General features: G+C 42.3%; 1 protein-coding gene across 9 annotated transcripts in view; it reads left to right on the top strand.

The window, feature by feature from the left end:
* The window catches only part of LOC123768505 (biorientation of chromosomes in cell division protein 1-like 1), a 125906-nt gene that overhangs the window by 29842 nt on the left and 76093 nt on the right, over positions 1-19971 (top strand). For 6 of the 9 annotated variants that reach the window (XR_011230495.1, XR_011230496.1, XR_011230494.1 and 3 more), the window contains exons 4-7: positions 11616-11748; positions 12276-12449; positions 15635-17780; positions 19441-19652. Coding sequence is in view for 6 of the 9 variants with exons in the window: in XM_045759120.2 (XP_045615076.2) it covers positions 11616-11748; positions 12276-12449; positions 15635-17780; positions 19441-19652 (2665 nt within the window). In the remaining 3 variants the exon portion in view is untranslated. Of the gene's footprint in view, positions 1-5461; positions 6286-11615; positions 11749-12275; positions 12450-15634; positions 17781-19440; positions 19653-19971 lie in introns of all 9 variants that reach the window. The other 3 variants (XM_069336380.1, XM_069336378.1, XM_045759123.2) reach the window with 3 other exon arrangements.

Consider the following 19971-nt stretch of genomic DNA (forward strand, 5'->3'; position numbering starts at 1 on the left):
CTGCCTGTCCCCTCGATACAATGAATTATTAAAATTATAAGTCGGCAGCCACAACACAAGGCGCTCAGGGATCAACAGCCTCAAGCTGAACAAATCCACAAGGGCCGTGACGAGGATTCGAACCTGCGTCCGGGAGCATCCCAGACACTGCTTTAATCGACTGAGCTACGACAGGGTAAAAGCTATCATTTTCATTCTTAAGGACTTCTTCCTCGGCGATCATTTGTCACTATCTCAGTAATCAGTTATTCCTAGGCTGACTCTCAATTGTGTGTGTGTGTGAGAGAGAGAGAGCATATTTATTCTAGATTAACTGCCATAAGAGCAGAGGCCTGTGATAGCCTATCGCCATCAGTAGTGTGCTGAGGTCAACAAATCTAAGGGTGGAGCGAACCTCTTATTTGATCTCGCCTATTAAACCCTATTTGGAGTGTTATTCAGAGATCTTGTGAGTGAGTTCATGTTGTGAGTCACGAAGGTGAGTTAGTCAGTTAATATATGTAGTAAATGAGTGAATGAAAGATTAAATATGTATGAGTGAGTACCCAGTGAACACCTGCAATTACTAACGGAAAACAGTTTTACATAAATAATGAAAGTTTAACGTAAAAATAAATCATAAATATATAAAATAATCCCCAAAGATATTAAAAAGAGAAGTTATTAAAATATTAAAGAATGACGAATGAGAAAATGAAAGCAAGACAATGAAATGATAACGAGAGAAGATAACGGGTGGAGTAAGATGTGTACAGACGAGGACACCATATGTAGAGACCAGTGTCTGTGAACCTTACAGTAACCTGTAGTGTCCAGTGTGTGTGAACCTCACAGTAACCTGTAGTGTCCAGTGTCTGTGAACCTTACAGTAACCTGTAGTGTCCAGTGTGTGTGTGAACCTCACAGTAACCTGCAGTGACGATCGTGTGTCAACCTTATTATAACCTGTAGACAGATTAGGTTACGCTATTAAAGTTCACGTGATGCCCTTTACTGTAGAAACAATACGGAACGTGAACTGTTTTTGGGATACAACAGTCAATATTTTGTACATTCCATCGAGAGTCTATATTGACCAGACCACACACTAGAAGGTGAAGGGACGACGACGACGTTTCGGTCCGTCCTGGACCATTCTCAAGTCGATTGAAACGAGTCGTCAGTCTCTATACTTACTATGATATTTGTACTGAACATAACGGAGTGAGACATTTTGGGCTCGTGCTTGTAAAGACTTAATAACGTAATATAACATAACATCCAAAAATTACTTAATCTAACCTTACCGGATATAGTGGCGTAATAGACTGCTAGTAGCCTACCCCACCTCTACTGCTGGTACATAATAGACTACCAGAAGCCTACCTACTTTTACTGCTGGGCATATCGTCATAATAGACTACCAGTAGCCTACCTGCTTTTACTGCTGGGTATATCGTCATAATAGACTACCAGTAGCCTACCTACTTTTACTGCTGGGTATATCGTCATAATAGACTACCAGTAGCCTACCTACTTTTACTGCTGGGTATATCGTCATAATAGACTACCAGTAGCCTACCTACTTTTACTGCTGGGTATATCGTCATAATAGACTACCAGTAGCCTACCTACTTTTACTGCTGGGTATATCGTCATAATAGACTACCAGTAGCCTACCTACTTTTACTGCTGGGTATATCGTCATAATAGGCTACCAGTAGCCTACCTACTTTTACTGCTGGGTATATCGTCATAATAGACTACCAGTAGCCTACCTACTTTTACTGCTGGGTATATCGTCATAATAGACTACCAGTAGCCTACCTACTTTTACTGCTGGGTATATCGTCATAATAGACTACCAGTAGCCTACCTACTTTTACTGCTGGGTATATCGTCATAATAGGCTACCAGTAGCTTATTCGTCATTTATGTGGAAAGTTGAGAAGTAGGGTAAACAGTGGTACCCTAAATACAATCGAAAGATGTGTAACGAAATTTTAAATGATTCTCTTGTATTTTGGCAAAATAAGAAAACTGGTGTAATTAACTGTAGCCTCTGTTTAACTCAATAGTAAAATGTGTACTTGGATGTAACAACGATTCTTCGCGGCGGGGATCGTATTCCAGGGACCATAGGCTTAAGGACCTGCCCGAAACGCTACGCGTACTAGTCGCTGTACAAGAATGTAACAACTCTTTGTATATATCTCCAAAAAAAAAAAATCTATAGTCAATTTGTACCATCCTCGGGAAAGATGTGTTACTTTCTCTTATTGCCCCTTGGGCTGGACGGTAGAGCGACGGTCTTGCTTCATGCAGTTCGGCGTTCAATTCCCGACTGTCCAAGTGGTTGGGCATATCCCCCCCCCTTCCCCCGTCCCATCCCAAACCCCTTATCCTGATCCCTCCCTGGTGTTGTATAGTCGTAATGGCTTGGCGCTTTCTCTTGATAGTGCCCTTCTCTTATTACCATTAAGGATTTGCGCCCAGTAAATCCTCCCTGGCCAGGATACGAACCCATGACAAAGCGCTTGCGGAACGCCAGGCGAGTGTCTTACCACTATATCACATAGACTGGCAATAGTGATTGGACTTCAATAATTTCTTCTATGATGCAAGTGTTGATGTTGGGAGTTGTTGTGACAGCCCCAGAGCCTCACGAAGAGGGTGGTCGGGTCCTAAATCAATATCTACCTCGATAACGCCTCTTACAGTCATTAGTAGAGTAGCCAGTGCGACGCTCCGGGGCCGCCCTCATCAGCCGTGTCCACAAAACTTATAGTTCATGTTATTGTTTCGTTTTCTGTTGCTACAGGTTTTAAGTAAATATATAAAAAAAATCCTTCAATGACTCTCTACTTCTGATCTATTTATATATATATATATATATATATATATATATATATATATATATATATATATATATATATATATAAAATATTACTTTGGTCTATAGAAAGTGGATTGTGACTTCAATTTATAGGACGTCTTGGAGCCTCCCTCCCCATCTGGCATAAAGTTTATCTCTCTCTTACAGCCTTCCTCAATATCTAGTGTAGGTAGGCATCTCTCTTACAGCCTTCCTTCCTATCTGGTCTAGACATCTCTCACAGCCTCCCTCCCCATCTGGTGTAGACATCTCTCACAGCCTCCCTTACCATCTGGTGTAGACATCTCTCACAGCCTCCCTTACCATCTGGTGTAGACATCTCTCACACAGCCTTCCTTACCATCTGGTGTAGACATCTCTCACACAGCCTTCCTTACCATCTGGTGTAGACATCTCTCACAGCCTCCCTCCCCATCTGGTGTAGACATCTCTCACAGCCTCCCTTACCATCTGGTGTAGACATCTCTCACAGCCTCCCTTACCATCTGGTGTAGACATCTCTCACACAGCCTTCCTTACCATCTGGTGTAGACATCTCTCACAGCCTCCCTTACCATCTGGTGTAGACATCTCTCACACAGCCTTCCTTACCATCTGGTGTAGACATCTCTCACACAGCCTTCCTTACCATCTGGTGTAGACATCTCTCACAGCCTCCCTTACCATCTGGTGTAGACATCTCTCACACAGCCTTCCTTACCATCTGGTGTAGACATCTCTCACACAGCCTTCCTTACCATCTGGTGTAGACATCTCTCACACAGCCTTCCTTACCATCTGGTGTAGACATCTCTCACAGCCTCCCTTACCATCTGGTGTAGACATCTCTCACACAGCCTTCCTTACCATCTGGTGTAGACATCTCTCACACAGCCTTCCTTACCATCTGGTGTAGACATCTCTCACAGCCTCCCTTACCATCTGGTGTAGACATCTCACACAGCCTCCCTTACCATCTGGTGTAGACATCTCTCACAGCCTCCCTCACCATCTGGTGTAGTGAAGTAGCACACAACCAACTGCCACACCCACCAAAACCTGCAACACTTGTGCCTGTCATAACCTCTTGTCACATCCCCGCCACCCGTGTGTCAAGGTGCTCCGCTGGGCTGCTGCATTTAAGTTATGACTGACGTCTTGCTTGCGTGGTTACTCTAGGCTACTAATGGAAAACTGAAACCTGACAATGAGTACATAACATTGTGTGTGTGTAATTACCTAAGTGTAGTTACAGGATGAGAGCTATGCTCGTGGTGTCCCGTCTTCCCAGCACTCTGTCATATAACGCTTTGAAACTACTGACGGTCTTGGCCTCCACCACCTTCTCACCTAACTTGCTCCAACCATCTACCACTCTGTTTGCGAAAGTGAATGTTGTTATATTTCTTCGGCATCTGTGTTTAGTTAGTTTAAATCAATTACCTCTTGTTCTTGAAGTTCCAGGTCTCAGAAAATCTTCCCTATCAATTTTATCAATTCCTGTTACTATTTTAGTACGTAGTGATCATATCACCTCTTTTTCTTCTGTCTTCTAGTTTTGGCATATTTAATGCCTCTAACCTCTCCTCATAGCTCTTATCCTTCAGTTCTGGGAGCCACTTAGTGTATGTTTTTGCACCTTTTCCAGTTTGTTGATGTGCTTCTTAAGATATGGGCACCACACAACCGCTGCATATTCCAGCTTTGGTCTAACAAAAGTCGTGAACAATTTCTTTAATATTTTGCCATCCCTATATTTAAAAGCAATTCTGAAGTTAGAAAGTGTAGCATAGGCCCCTCGCACAATGTTCTTAATGTGATCCTCAGGTGATAGTTTTCTGTCTAGAAAAACCCCTAAATCTCTCTATTTATTAGACTTCAAAGTAAGGGTTGGCAAGACGTAAGTGATTGTGTTTACATCCCCTGAGAAGTGCTTACTGGGGCGTGACCTGCCATGTACCTTATCATCCTTTCCCTGCTTTATTACATTGATTCTAATTTTAACGAGTAATTGCAATTGGGTACATGCCCAACATGTACAGGTTGGGTTACGCGTAGAAAAATATCTTGGTGGTGTGTGACACTGTGCCAAACTCTCCCCTCCTAAAATTTCTCAAAATCGTTTGGATAAAAAAGAACATATGTATTATGTTCAATATAAAATCTTCTTTTTCTACTTCTAACCGAAGCCTTTCGACGTTTTTAAATCTCAGTGTTGTGCGTGAGCGTAACGGAATTGAAAATTGAGTTTTGAAAGTTTTACAGTCATATAACTTCCATGATATGGCTTGCTATTAGTATCTTGCTAGTTTGATAGGAGTGAGTTTGAGGCTTGCTAGCAGTGTGTTAAAAGCTTGGTAAGAGAGTGTTAGAAGGTTGCTTGGAGTGTATTGGAAGCTTGTTAAGTGTTTAAAGCTTGTTAGGAGTGTGTTGGAAGTTTCATAGGATTGTGTTGGAAGCATGTTAAAATGTGGTAGAAGCATGGAAATGCTATTTTCTCGAGTATATATCTTCACACGTATATATATTTACAAATGTAAATGTCTAAATATTTTTGCAATCGTTTAATTTAATGTATGAGATAATTAATTCACACTGTTCTCGCAGTATGAATTTTCTCGAATATCCCCTTGCCTGTACTTATGTCTTTCAACACAAAACAAGTACAAGTTGAGTGCCTGTCTCAGACGCTCCCGACTCTTAACAGGCTAAACATCTAAGAAAAATTTTCAGAGGATAGTGTTTTGAACTGTAACGATGTAATCTTTGATTACACTTACAACTGTAGGAATATTTAATAATTCAAAGTGTGGAATCACGAGTAATCCCAAGAAAGTGAAATGAGCTGGAATTTTCTTCTTGTAGGAAGAGAAAGGGACAGGACTTTCGTACTGAGTTTAAAAATTAGTACTCCCCAGTTGCTTATTTGTTCAAGAGGGGAGTGACCGGGGAGAATATGATGGAAAGTGAGGTGAAAGTGAGAGGGCGGTGTACCCAGTTAACTTTGCTAGGGCCAAACTCTGAAAAGAGGACATGGAAATAAGTCTAGTAAAGGAGACACTGACTTGTATAGAGAATTGGCACTCCAACAACCAGATGTAGATCCCGATCAGTGCTAACGAAGGCCCGATCAGCACTAACGAAGGCCCGATCAGCACTAACGAAGGCCCGATCAGTGCTAACAAAGGCCCGATTAACTCCAACAAAGGCCCGATCATCGCTAACAAAGGCCCGATCAGCGCAACAAATGCCCAATCAGCGATAACGAAAGCCCCGATCAGCGCTAACGAAGGCCCCAATCAGCGCTAACGAAGACCCCGATCAGCGCTAACAAAGGCCATCACTGTCGCTCCCATGTAACAAGCAAGTGTTGTTCTCACCGGAAGCAAATATCTCTGAACGACGAAGATGAAGACAAAGAAGCTCACAACGTAAGTCACGAGACGAAGTTTGCAGTTATCTTACTTAATGTTCACTTGAGATGTCTTAACGCTATTTTGGTTTATATATATATATATTTATTGATATGTGTTACTTAAAATATACGTCTTACCTGTTGTATATTTCAGCGATTGAATGACATTTGTTTACAAAAATAAGATCATGCATTTTCTCATTAAAAAAAGCATTCATTACATGTATATATATCATACATACATTTTCTGAGCTTAAAGGAAACACGACATGTATGGGGACTTTTAATAGTAAAAATTCATAATATAAAGTACATATACAAATATGGTAATATAATATAGACTAACTTGCAGAAAACTTACAATAAAGTTACAAGTAAACCAAAGTAAAATAGTTTCATAACAGATATGATAACTAATATATACTGTATAACTAAGTAACTTACATAAAAAACACAATAGTAAGTAACAAGGAACAATGTATGTACCATAAAGAAGTAGCATAAAGGAAACAACAAAGTACATAAAGTAAGTAACAAAGTAAGTACCATAAAGTAACTATTTAAATAGTTACAAGTAGGAACACCTATTTGTTACTAAGTACAAATTACAGCTAAGCTTAGTTGACTTGCATGTGCCTACACGTACAGCTTTCCCATAACTCAAATGTGCAGAGTGAATTTAAACCTTAAAGCCTTACAATGTTTGCTCTGCCAATGCTTATATTCACTTGGGGTGAGATGATACAGGACATGATTGAGATGAACAAGTGGATCAGTGGCACATTGGGTATTATAGCTCATTGTGTGTTCTATCTTCAAGCTTCTGTGTTGGTTCGAGGTCTTGAAGTGGGTAGAATGTAATTATGTATTAATTGGCTGTTGATTGCTGGTTTTGAATTTTTGATGTGTAGGGCCTCGCTGATGTCGAGTCTCCTGTTGCCATTGTACCTGTCGATAATTTCCGTGTTGTTTGTTAAGGTTTCTCTGGTGATGGTCTGGTTATGTGAGGAGATTATATGCTCCTTGATGGAGCCCTGTTGCTTGAGCATTGTTAATTGCCTAGAAAGAGACGTTGTTGTCTTGCCTATGTACTAAGATCTTTGGGGCCGACAGTCCCCAAGCGGGCATGTGAAGGCGTAGATGACGTTGGCCTCTCTTAAGGCGTTCTGTTTGGTGTCTGGAGAGTTCTTCATAAGTAGGTTTCCTTATTTGTTTTTGTAGTAAATTGTATCTTCTGATTTGTATCTATGATCATGTCCTGTATCATCTCACCCAAAGCGAATATAAGCATTGGCAGAGTATGGAAAATTAGTCTTTGAAAATGTAAGGAGTGCCTTGTGAAAAACTTCCCTAGGCATCAGTCCATAAATATAGTGTGAAAATTTCACGCTATATTTATGGATTAACATGGGGGAGTTAATTTTTCAACTTCCCTTCACAGTGAAGAAAAACATAAGAAATATTGAGAAGATTCGTTTTAGAATCATTAATCTTACCCCTTTTGGTCATATTCAGCAACATACATATATATATATATAATATATATATATATATATATATATATATATATATATATATATATATATATATATATATATATATATATATATATATATATATATGACAATGTCAGACCACGGAGGAAAAATGAAACAGGAAATTTCCTTAAGTACTTTCGTATATAAATACATCTTCAGATACATCTTCATCTTCTTTTCGTGATATACACACACACATATATATATATATATATATATGTCGTACCTAGTAGCCAGAATGCACTTCTCAGCCTACTATGCAACGCCCGATTTGCCTAATAAGCCAAGTTTTCATGAACTAATGTTTTTTCGACTACCTAACCTACCTAACCTAACCTAACCTAACTTTTTCTGCTACCTAACCTAACCTAACCTATAAAGATAGGTTAGGTTAGGTTAGGTAGGGTTGGTTAGTTTCGGTCATATATCTACGTTAATTATAACTCCAATAAAAAAAATTGACCTCATACATAATGAAATGGGTAGCTTTATCATTTCACAAGAAAAAAATAGAGAAAATATATTATTTCAGGAAAACTTGGCTTATTAGGCAAATCAGGCCTTGCATAGTAGGCTGAGAAGTGCATTCTGGCTACTAGGTACGACATATATATATATATATATATATATATATATATATATATATATATATATATATATATATATATATAATATATATATATATATATATATATATATATATATATATATATATATATATATATATATGTCGTACCTAGTAGCCAGAATGCACTTCTCAGCCTACTATGCAAGGCCTGATTTGCCTAATAAGCCAAGTTTTCCTGAAATAATATATTTTCTCTATTTTTTTCTTGTGAAATGATAAAGCTACCCATTTCATTATGTATGAGGTCAATTTTTTTTATTGGAGTTATAATTAACGTAGATATATGACCGAAACTAACCAACCCTACCTAACCTAACCTAACCTATCTTTATAGGTTAGGTTAGGTTAGGTAGCAGAAAAAGTTAGGTTAGGTTAGGTTAGGTAGGTTAGGTAGTCGAAAAAACATTAGTTCATGAAAACTTGGCTTATTAGGCAAATCGGGCGTTGCGTAGTAGGCTGAGAAGTGCATTCTGGCTACTAGGTACGACATATATATATATATATATATGTGTGTGTGTATATCACGAAAAGAAGATGAAGATGTATCTGAAGATGTATTTACAGAGCACCACTTGGTTTCCGAACCCCTTGGGGACGAGACCCGTCGGTTAACATGTAAGTTCGTATACGAGAAATAGAGGGGAAAAAATAAACTAGAAATGTAAAAAGAAATTTTTTCGAAAAAATTTACGAAAAAACTCTAGGGGAAAAAATCGACAGGTTCATAGCGTAAATGCGACTGTGTTTTGTTTGTACTCACCAATAAGTGAAGTCCTGATCCGCTTTATAAAAGTCCTTAATTGTTCCTAACTGATTATTAAGACGTCTGGCAAACATCCTCTGGATGTTTCCTGCCAGCCTGCAGGCACATCCTGCCTAAAATATACGATGATGTACTGTACATTTAAGAAACAAATCTGGGTCACAGGTCTGTGGAGTGTGGTTAGGCTTACAGAGTCAGCCGGTCCCTCCCCCACCACCGATACACCTCCCCCTCTCCCCCCACCCCAAACCCATACACACACACACACACTCAAAGGTCACGTGGTTCATGGTTCACTTCAACACCCATATATCGCTTCCTGCCTGCCTGCCTCCTTCCCAGCCTGCAAGCCTGCCTGCCTGCCTGCCTCCTTCCCAGCCTGCAAGCCTGCCTGCCTGCCTGCCTCCTTCCCAGCCTGCAAGCCTGCCTGCCTCCTTCCCAGCCTGCAAGCCTGCCTGCCTGCCTGCCTGCCTGCCTGCCTCCTTCCCAGCCTGCCTGCCTGCCTGCCTCCTTCCCAGCCTGCAAGCCTGCCTGCCTGCCTGCCTCCTTCCCAGCCTGCAAGCCTGCCTGTCTGCCTGCCTCCTTCCCAGCCTGCAAGCCTGCCTGCCTGCCTGCCTCCTTCCCAGCCTGCAAGCCTGCCTGCCTCCTTCCCAGCCTGCAAGCCTGCCTGCCTGCCTCCTTCCCAGCCTGCAAGCCTGCCTGCCTGCCTGCCTCCTTCCCAGCCTGCAAGCCTGCCTGCCTGCCTGCCTCCTTCCCAGCCTGCAAGCCTGCCTGCCTGCCTGCCTCCTTCCCAGCCTGCAAGCCTGCCTGCCTGCCTGCCTGCCTGCCTCCTTCCCAGCCTGCAAGCCTGCCTGCCTGCCTCCTTCCCAGCCTGCAAGCCTGCCTGCCTGCCTGCCTCCTTCCCAGCCTGCAAGCCTGCCTGCCTGCCTGCCTCCTTCCCAGCCTGCAAGCCTGCCTGCCTGCCTGCCTCCTTCCCAGCCTGCAAGCCTGCCTGCCTGCCTGCCTGCCTGCCTCCTTCCCAGCCTGCAAGCCTGCCTGCCTCCTTCCCAGCCTGCAAGCCTGCCTGCCTGCCTGCCTCCTTCCCAGCCTGCAAGCCTGCCTGCCTGCCTGCCTGCCTCCTTCCCAGCCTGCCTGCCTGCCTGCCTCCTTCCCAGCCTGCCAGCCTGCTTCCTTTCCAGCCAGCCTGCCTCCCTCCCTGCCATCATGCTAACGGGTAGTGTGTGTTAGGCTTATCTTCGGGAATGAGCCGGTCTCGCCCCCACCACCAACAAACCACCCGCCCCCCTACATCCCATCTCTCAAGGTCACGCGGTTCAACCGCGTGACTACCACTCACTCCCTGCTGCGCCTGCCTGCCTGCCTGTGCCTGCCTGCCTGTGCCTGCCAGCCTGCCTTTCCCTCCCTAATTCTCACTACTTCCATCCCTTCCTGCCTACTTCCTAGCATCTCTCCCTACCTCCCCCTCCCTCTTAGCATCTCTCCCTACCTCCTAACATCTCTCCCTACCTCCCCCTCCCTCCTAGCATCTCTCTCTCCCCCTCTCTCACTGATTCTACCCCCCCCCCTCATTCATACTGCCTCCCACCTAAACTCCATCGTCCATCCACCCACCAGTCAGCCATCACTGATGCAATGCGTGCATTTGGAGCCAACATGGTGCACAGATGTTTCTTGATTGTGCAGATATGTAAAACAAAAGCACAGAATGAACATTCCAGCCTTATGGCAATTCAAAATAATAGGAATAATAGGCCGTGAATCTGTGAAGTCACAGCGGGCAAACTGGACCATCTCCCACCCACCACAACAAACCGGCGTGACGCTTGGCGGACCCCTTCCTACCCGAACTTTGTTCGGGTAGCATGACTCCCCAACCCCAATCGGGAAACTGGAAGTTTCGGATAACTAAAGTTCGGAAACCAAGTGGTGCTCTGTATATACGAAAGTACTTAAGGAAATTTCCTGTTTCATTTTTCCTCCGTGGTCTGACATTGTCATATATATATATATATATATATATATATATATATATATATATATATATATATATATATATATATATATATATATATATATATATATATATAATAATTTTATTTTTTTATATAGGGGTACCACCTCTGGTGCACGTGATCAGGGACCCATAGCCTCGGAGAAGAAAATAAAGAGTACTCAGAGAAGACCTTGTGGATCCTCACTGAACACTTTGATATTTTCTTCTCCTACCACCCCTATTCTTTTGGTATGTGTGTATATTTATCTAACTTTATTCGAAAATGTCATTGCACAAAAAGTTTTTTTTTTTTTTATACACACAGTATAATGATGTGCAATGTTTTAAACTTTCACAAATGCAAGTTTTGTATGTACAGTAGTTGAACATAACTCGCTTTCTTTGTGTTTGGTGGTGGTGGCAGTTTAGAGACGTACAGCGTGGTGGCAGTGCGAGCGAAGGTGTCAGTAGAGGTCGAGCAGAGGAAGCGCCTTGGCACCTGGGCCAAGAGAGTCCTTGTCCTCGATGGATCTACACTCTATGCTTACAAAACTAAAGTGAGGAAAAGTAATTTTATTATTAATCCCCTCCACAGTGTTGCATTTTGACAGAATTCAAATCAAATAAAATATTTATTAAGGTAAAAGTTCATACATACAAGATGAGTTAAAAACAGAATGTTGGATTTCTAGATAGAGCTAGTACATACAATGCCTAAAGCCACTAATATGCACAGCGTTTAAAAAATGCTTTGAATTTATAGAGAAAATGATGGAAAGTTCAGGAAAAAATAAGCAATAAATTCTAATAAGCTGAAAATTGGGGCCCTACCCTCAGAATGTCTTCCCACCTCATAAAAAAAAATTAGAAAGAAAATAATTTTGTTCTTGTTAACTAATATTTTAAAAATGATATTTAAATTATATATATACTGTATATATATGTATATATACAGTGGCACCTCGACTTACGATTGCCCCAACTTACGATAATTTCGAGTTACGACGTAAATTTGTATAGTATACAGTCTCCTGGCAGTACAAACGGCTGAGGAAGTTGAGTTGACTTTGACATAATTTGACAGGGAGATGGTGGCAGTGTGGGGGGGTGGGCGGTTGGAGGCGCCGACGTGCACGTCGGGCGGGGCAGCGACTCGACGAGAGACGACGGGCGACACATTCTAGTCATCTCGCGCCAGCCTGCCTACAAGCTCACCTTTTCCTTCAACACTACCTACGAACAGGCCAGGATGATAGAGGTGAGTCTTTACCACCACCTCTTAGCTGATGGTGGTGAGTAGCTCTGTTGTCATGTTGTCCTGTGTGATTGGGGAGAGTGATGGGTGAGTGGGGGAGGGTTATGGGTGGGTGTGGGGGAGGGTGATGGGTGGATGTGGGGGGGGGGAGGGTGATTGCTGAATGTGATGAGTGGATGTTGGGGAGGGTGGGTGTATGGGTGGTTGGTGGGTGGGTATTGGGGCAGGATTATGGGTGGGTATGGGGGAGGGTGATGGGTGGGTGAGGGCAAGGGTGATGTGTAGGTGGTGTTGTGGGGGCAGGGTGATGTGTGGGTGTGGGGGGGAGGGTGGTACTCGCCTAGTTGTGCTTGCGAGGGTTGAGCTTTCTCTTTGGTCCCGTCTCTCAACCGTCAATCAACTGGTGTACAGATTCCTGAACCTACTGGGCTCTAGCATACCTATAATTGAAACTGTGTATGGAGTCAGCCTCCACTACATCACTTCCTAGTGCATTCCATTTATTAACTACTCTGACACTGAAAAAATTCTAACGTCTCTGTGGCTCATTTGGGTACTAAGTTTCCACCTGTGTCCCCTTGTTCGTGTTCCACCTGTGCTGAAGAGTTTGTCTTTGTTCACCCTGTCAGTTCCCCGGCTAGGCTATAGGCTATGATGCAAGGTAGTGGTGGGTAGGCTATGGTGTAAGGTGATGTCTGGTGTTGGGGAGAATGGTGGGTGGGTGTGAGGGTGATTGGTGGGTGTGGAGGAGGGTGAGGGGTTGGTGTGGGCTGGGTGATGGGCAAGTATGGGGGAGAGTGATTGCTGGGTGTGGGGGATGGTGATGGGTGGGGTATGGAGGAAGGTAATAACTGGGTGTGGGCAGGGTGATTGGTGGATGTGGTGGAGGGTGATGGGTGGGTGTGGGGGAGGTTGATGGGTGGGAGTGGGGGAGCATGATTGGTGGATGGGGTATGGAGGAAGATGATGGCTGGGTGTAGGGGAGGGTGATGGGTGGGTGTGGGGAAAGGTGGTTTGTGTGGGAGAGGGTAATAGGGAGTGTTTTTGGTTTGTGTTGGATAGGGAAGGGGGGGTATTTGTGGGAGAGGAAAATGGGGGTTTAATGGGGAAAGGGAAATGGGGGCTTTGTGTGGGGAGAGGAAAGTGAATGGTTTTATATTTCAATTTTAAGTTCAGTATCACATCTAACAACATTTTCCTTCCAGTTATCCACTTTTGCTTATCCCCTTTCCAACCCTGTTTCTTTCTCCACTCTCGTTCCCCCACTCTTTTCTGAATATCTCCACTTTTTTCCTATCGTTTTCTGAATAATATTTATTGTTCTCTACATACATTTATTGTTCTCTCTCATTCCTCTCCTTCCCTCACCTGTCTCTCACCCCTTCTCTAATCACTTATCTCAATAATTTGTCCTATGATGCCTCTCTCTTTTTCTAATCTCTCTCTCACACCCCACCATCCTCCTCTTCTGCCCATTCATTCTCGTAACCACACCTATGCTGGAGGGTGCCAAACAGGTGTGAGACACAGGTGTTCAGAGCAAGGACGACACACCCTCCTGCACCTGGAGTACCTCCCCCCCCCCCCCTCACCATATGAAGAGGACTGAGCAACACCTACACTTATCAGATGCATTAACAGTATCGTTATCTTTTACATTTATGTGTTTGCTAATTTTTATTAAGACCCCTTGAACTTTTAGTACATGTTCTCAAAATATCCTTAAAATTAGGCTATTTAAATAAATTATTTTTATAAATTACAAATTAATTGTTATTACAATTTTTTTTTAATTATTAATACCAATGGATGGCATTTTTTATTAATTCTGAATTATTGTTTATTTCTAATTATTAATTTCTGTCAGAGAAATACAGTAATTGCATTCTATTATTAGTTTAAGCAGTTACACTCGGGAGGTTCTTCATTCATCTCTCTCTCTCTCTCTCTCCTACCTTTCTCTCCTAGCTTTCACTGCCTTCCGTACCATTAACCACATTCTCTACCACTCAGAGTAAGAGTAGAGGGGTAGTGAAAGGTAGGGAAGTTGGTGAATGGTAGAGGTGTTGAAGGGTAAGGAAGGTGATGAGTGGTAGAGTATTTAGTATGTTCTGCTAACTGGTTTGTTAGCAGATTTTCAACAGTTCGCAAGTAGGTTTCAGCAAATTCTCACCCCTGGTTCTCAGGTGTTTGTCAACTAATGTTGATAAACATTAGCTGGGAAACAGATGTTTCCAAGCTAATTCTCAACAGGTTCTAAGCAGGTTCTCAGTAGCTTTACAGGAGGTTCATATTAAGTTCACAGAGGGTTCATATCGGGGAAAGTTGTCCACTGTCAGTGTTATCAGTGAGGCTCTTGATGGGTCTTGAGTCACATCCTCAATCAGATACCTGACTATGCCCACCTGTCAGTCATAATTGTGTGCCATATGGGCTTATACGACATGATTCTTATAAGCCCATCTTATATGAATCATATGGTGGGGTAGTGGCATGTGGCAGATTTTTGTGAGCCAGACATGCATGCATTTTATGCATACAACATTCAGGTGGGGATATTTGTGAGCCAGACTGGTTAATATATATTTGTTTGCCAGATGGGATAATACAACATGCAGGTGGGGATATGATAATCCTTTGGAAACTACCTTCAATATGATCAGAAACTTTCATTGCGTCTACTGTGAGGATCAAACTCGAGTTCATAGTCTTGCTAAGTCAGCTGAAGGCGCTCTGCCAGGTGAATCATTATGTACTATCGTGAGACAGTTGCCTAAGGCTTGTCTGAAGCAGCCAAAGACCTGTCTGGGTTTCCCAGGGATGTTGGGTTTCCATGGATGTGTATTTTGTAAACATTAAATCTTGTATTTGATGTACTTCTGAAAAATACAACTGGCTAAGGCTGATTTTTATAAATAAATTGCAATTGGAAAAATTAAATATTACTGACAGTTTCTTCTTATATAAATTTCTTCATAAAATTGTCAATTAAGTTTTAGTTGAATTTACTCAATGTAAAAATTGTGAGTTTTTCAATGTATTAGTAAAGAAATAATAATTTTTGCTTCATATTGTGTTATATCTTTAGTCCAGCGCTAAGGCCTGACCTTCAGGAAGCATTAGCATCATGGACAGGGGTTCATTATTTATACTGAATATTCTAATAAAACTTTTCTCTTCATAACCAGGCTCTGTCATCATCTGGGGCAACTGTGACGGGCCTTGACGCCATAATGCTTCTGAAGAACTTGAGGAAGCAGCAAAACGAGGAGCAGAAGGAGGATGAAGAGAGACAAAGAGAGATAAAGATGCAGAGAAAAGCTATGAAAGAGATGCAAGAGCACAATGGCAGCAGCACATCACTTGGCATCGTCACTGATGATGGACAGCAAGCCGAGGAGGAGGACGATGACGAAGATCTTACAATAAAACGCGAGAAGAACAAGGACGAAGAAGAGCTCGAGGAAATCAATGAATCCATTTACGACTTGAGTACTGGCGTGGTAAGCAATCCTCTCTACTCCTCTGAACTTGATTTGCCCAGCAGCAATGACGACGATGAGGCTACCACTGAAGGTAAGCAACTGTTCACATACAGTAGCAGCAGCAGCATCTCAGAGGCCTCTCCAGCACTGAGTACTCACAGCATCATATCCAATCAGAGCTCGGATGGGAAGGTTAATCCCCTGCCTAAACCCCCGCGCGTGATCCTGGAGGACCAAATACAGTCAACAGAGTCACAGATTCTCCTCCCTAATGTTGATGAAATAGAGAATGATGATGAAATTGATCGACAACAGAAGCATCAGTCATCTTTAGGTAGTGACGACGAAGGGGACGAGATCTCCAAAGTCGCACAGGAGGAAGCTTATAGGTCCAGTGAGTCTCTTCAAGAAGTTGATAGTGCACGTAAAGATGCTTGCAGTGAGGTGATCACTAATGAAGATGGAAAGATAGCTGGAGCTAAACCTTCATCATATACCAACCATAAGAGTTCAGAGGAAGTTGAGGATCATAATCAAGAGAAAAGTGTACCTGATAAAGACGTTGCTCAGGGTGAGTGTGAACCAATTTTCAATCACGTATTGGATAAGGAGAGTAATAAGTCAGATAGTTTGCCAGAAAATAGGCACTTCTCTGATAATGTTATATTAAGCCAAGAAGAAAAAGAACTCAAAGAAGAATTGCTTGATGAGAACCACAAGTATTTATCCAGTAAAGTAAAGTTGGAGAGAGATTTGTCTATGGACCCTGAAAGAAGTGGAGTGCCTCCAGAAGCTAGCCCTCAAGACCTGTATCTGAGTAATGGTCTCAACTCCTACCTCGACTCCCTCTCAAGTGACTCTCTTTCTTCTTTCAATGATCACCAGAGCGAGAATGACAAAGACACTATTACAACTGAGAATAAATTGCAGGCTAAAAGTGAAGAAAAAGAAGAAAACAGGGAAACTGTAATGGGAGATTTTGTCAGTGAAATACTCAGCGACAGTGAAGAGAAATTTGAACAACTGTACAATGAACTAAATAATAGTTCTCAGAGAGAGCTACAAACAGAACATTATAGAGAAAGTGAAGAACTTGGGGAAATTGAAAATACTTCTCAAGTTGGTCCTGAAGTGACAGTCAAAGAAAATGGTCACGCTGTAGAAGACTCTGTCGATTTTCCTTCCAAGTTCTCTGGCGAGGAGCGAACACTGAAGAGGGTTAACTCAATTATCAAGAAAAGAGGGACATCATCCTCTAACACTGTGGCGACCAAAAGGGTGCAATTTAACCTTGACATGAACGAGACTGAAACATTGCAGCCCTCCTGCTCCCCTGAGACTACATTAGCCTTGAGTACAGACGCAATGATCAAGAAGATCGGGGTAAGTGCAAATTCAACTACCAAGAACCCTGATTTAAAAAGCAGTAGGAAAAAAAAGGAAGAGCCATGGACGATTCCTGCAAGTCCTAAAGTGAAGAAAAAAGCTCTTGAGACCACCATAGGCCCAGGGAAGCTGGATAATAAGAAGACAGATTCAATATCAGGAACTCTATCGAAGAAAATGGCACCATCGTCAGAGGGCACATCATTGCCTTCTTCCTCGAAGAAAAAGATGCCGGATTCGTTTGTCGCCTCGCAAACAAAGACATTGGACCCCTCTAGTAAACTGTCTCCCATAAAAAAGAAGGGAATCTTTACCTCAATATTTTTCAGTTCATTGCCAAAGAAGAACGACGCCTCATTGACGAAGGAAGACGTCAGAAGTAAGAGGAAATCTTCAGAAGTTACAAACTCGTCCGTCAAGCGACAAACAATGGTAGATCCTAATGCACCACTTGTTATCTCTGGTGAGTCATTCTGAGATTTTTTTAGTACTTCGAGATTCCCCAAAATAAGCACACGCACGCACGCACGCACGCACGCACGCACGCACGCACGCACGCACGCACGCACGCACACACACACACACACACACACACACACACACACACACACACACACACACACACACACACACACACACACACACACACACACACACACACACACTCACACACACACACACACACACACACACACACACACACACTAAATATAAATATAAATAAACAAGGAAAACTTGGCTTATTAGGCAAATCGGGCCTTGCATAGTAGGACAAGTACGACGTTCTGGCTACTAGGTACGACATATATATATATACAGTATATATATATATACACATACATACATACATACATACTGTACATATATACATATACAGAGAGTGAGTGAGTGGTAGAGGAAGGGGTGGGAGAGTGAGAGAGATGGAAGGGGAAGACATAAAAATATTCACTTTGACCATTGGAACCTCAAATTGCAGACCACATAAGCAGCAGCCCGCAGCTCTTCCTACTGAGCCACCAGCACACATAATAAGGAAATGTTATTATCCATGTTATGGTGGTTAGCAATTTATATGACTAGGACAAAGATCACCTAACACCTTCATATCAAAGTGGCACCCCAGAAAAGGCCTAACTTTCTGACTGGACATCTGATAGATGTCTCTGGAATCCTTATTGTGGGTACTGATGGCTCAGTAGATAGATGTGCAGGCTGCTGCTTGTGTGGTCTACAGTTCGAGGCTCCAATGTTCTAAATGAATGAAATGTTACTATCCATGATATTGTGACCTACTTTAGCGATGATTATTTTTGGCTGAATAGCTATTGCCCGAAACGCATTGCGTAATAGTGGCTTTAGGCATTGTATGTACTAGCTCTATCTATATATCGATCCATTAATGTAACATTACTTGTATGTATGTACCCTTCCTGAATAAACATATTTATTTTATTTTTTATTTATATTTATTCATTGAAAATTTTATTGAAAAGTGTTTCACTTATTTCCTGTGTTAAATAATTTAAAATGTTTCACCCACATATTGTGTAAAGACTATTTGAGCGTCCAGCTTCAAGGTCCTAATAACTAATTTCCCATGTAATGATATGCTGTATAAATTTTTGCTGTAACAACCTCCTATGATACGATCAGCAAATTCCGTTTTCTGTGGAAAGTCTAAACGAAATTGATTGCACAGACCCCCCCCAGTTCTTGGCGGAGTGCAGGGGTTCCATTGGCACTTTTAACCCAAGTAATTTTTAGTTTGGGGGAAGGTGGCTGCCTGAAAGTGTCTGTCACATTAGCATGGATGTTGCAATGACACAACTTGTGTGTGAGGAACTAAGACATGACCTGTGTTCTTAACGGCAAAACTTGGTCCCTGAACTAGTTCAATATATCTAACTAATCCCTAATTCATTAACCGTAACTATCTCCTAACTTTCCTATTACCTTGAAGCCTTTAACTTTAAGCCTTCTCCTCCATGCATATTTTCTGTCTCCTCATCGTCATACACGTTTATTATTTCCTTCCTCACTTTTATTATTTTCCCATTCTCCAGTTTTCTTCATTCTCCATCTCTTACTTCTTTTCCCTACTCATGTCACTCCATCCATTTCAGGCCAAGTGGAGGTCGGAGGGAGCATCAATGGGAAGATGAGTCCTCGACGTGTTGAGGTGCGAGACGGACACGTGATGGCATTCCTCCTGGGGTCTACGACGCCCTCCTCAAGAATCAGCCTCAGAGCCCTCTCAGTCACGCCCATCCTGGGAAGTCTACACCCCCATGTTCTCTCCATCTCCCGAGTCTCCCGTTGCATGATGGTACTCAAGGTAAGCCTCCGGTTTTATAAAGGTAATCATGTTAGGTGTCCCGTTGCATGGCGCTAATCATGATACGTGTCCCATTTCACGACAGTAGTCATGATAAATGTCATTGCAAGTTGGTAGCCAAGTAAATTGCAGTGGTTGTCAGGGCGAGGGTGTCAAATGGTTCCTGTGTTCAGATGGAGGGATTGGCCAGGGCAATGGACACTTTAGTGGGGACTTTTGGTACACCCTTTTTAATTATGGGAATAACCTGTTAACATTTATATCAAGGTGCACTGAAAGTATTCGAGATCTATATTAAGTTTCTCATAATTGAATTAAA

The sequence above is a fragment of the Procambarus clarkii genome, chromosome 35 (genome assembly GCF_040958095.1).
Source record: "Procambarus clarkii isolate CNS0578487 chromosome 35, FALCON_Pclarkii_2.0, whole genome shotgun sequence".
Lineage (NCBI taxonomy): Eukaryota > Metazoa > Arthropoda > Malacostraca > Decapoda > Cambaridae > Procambarus > Procambarus clarkii.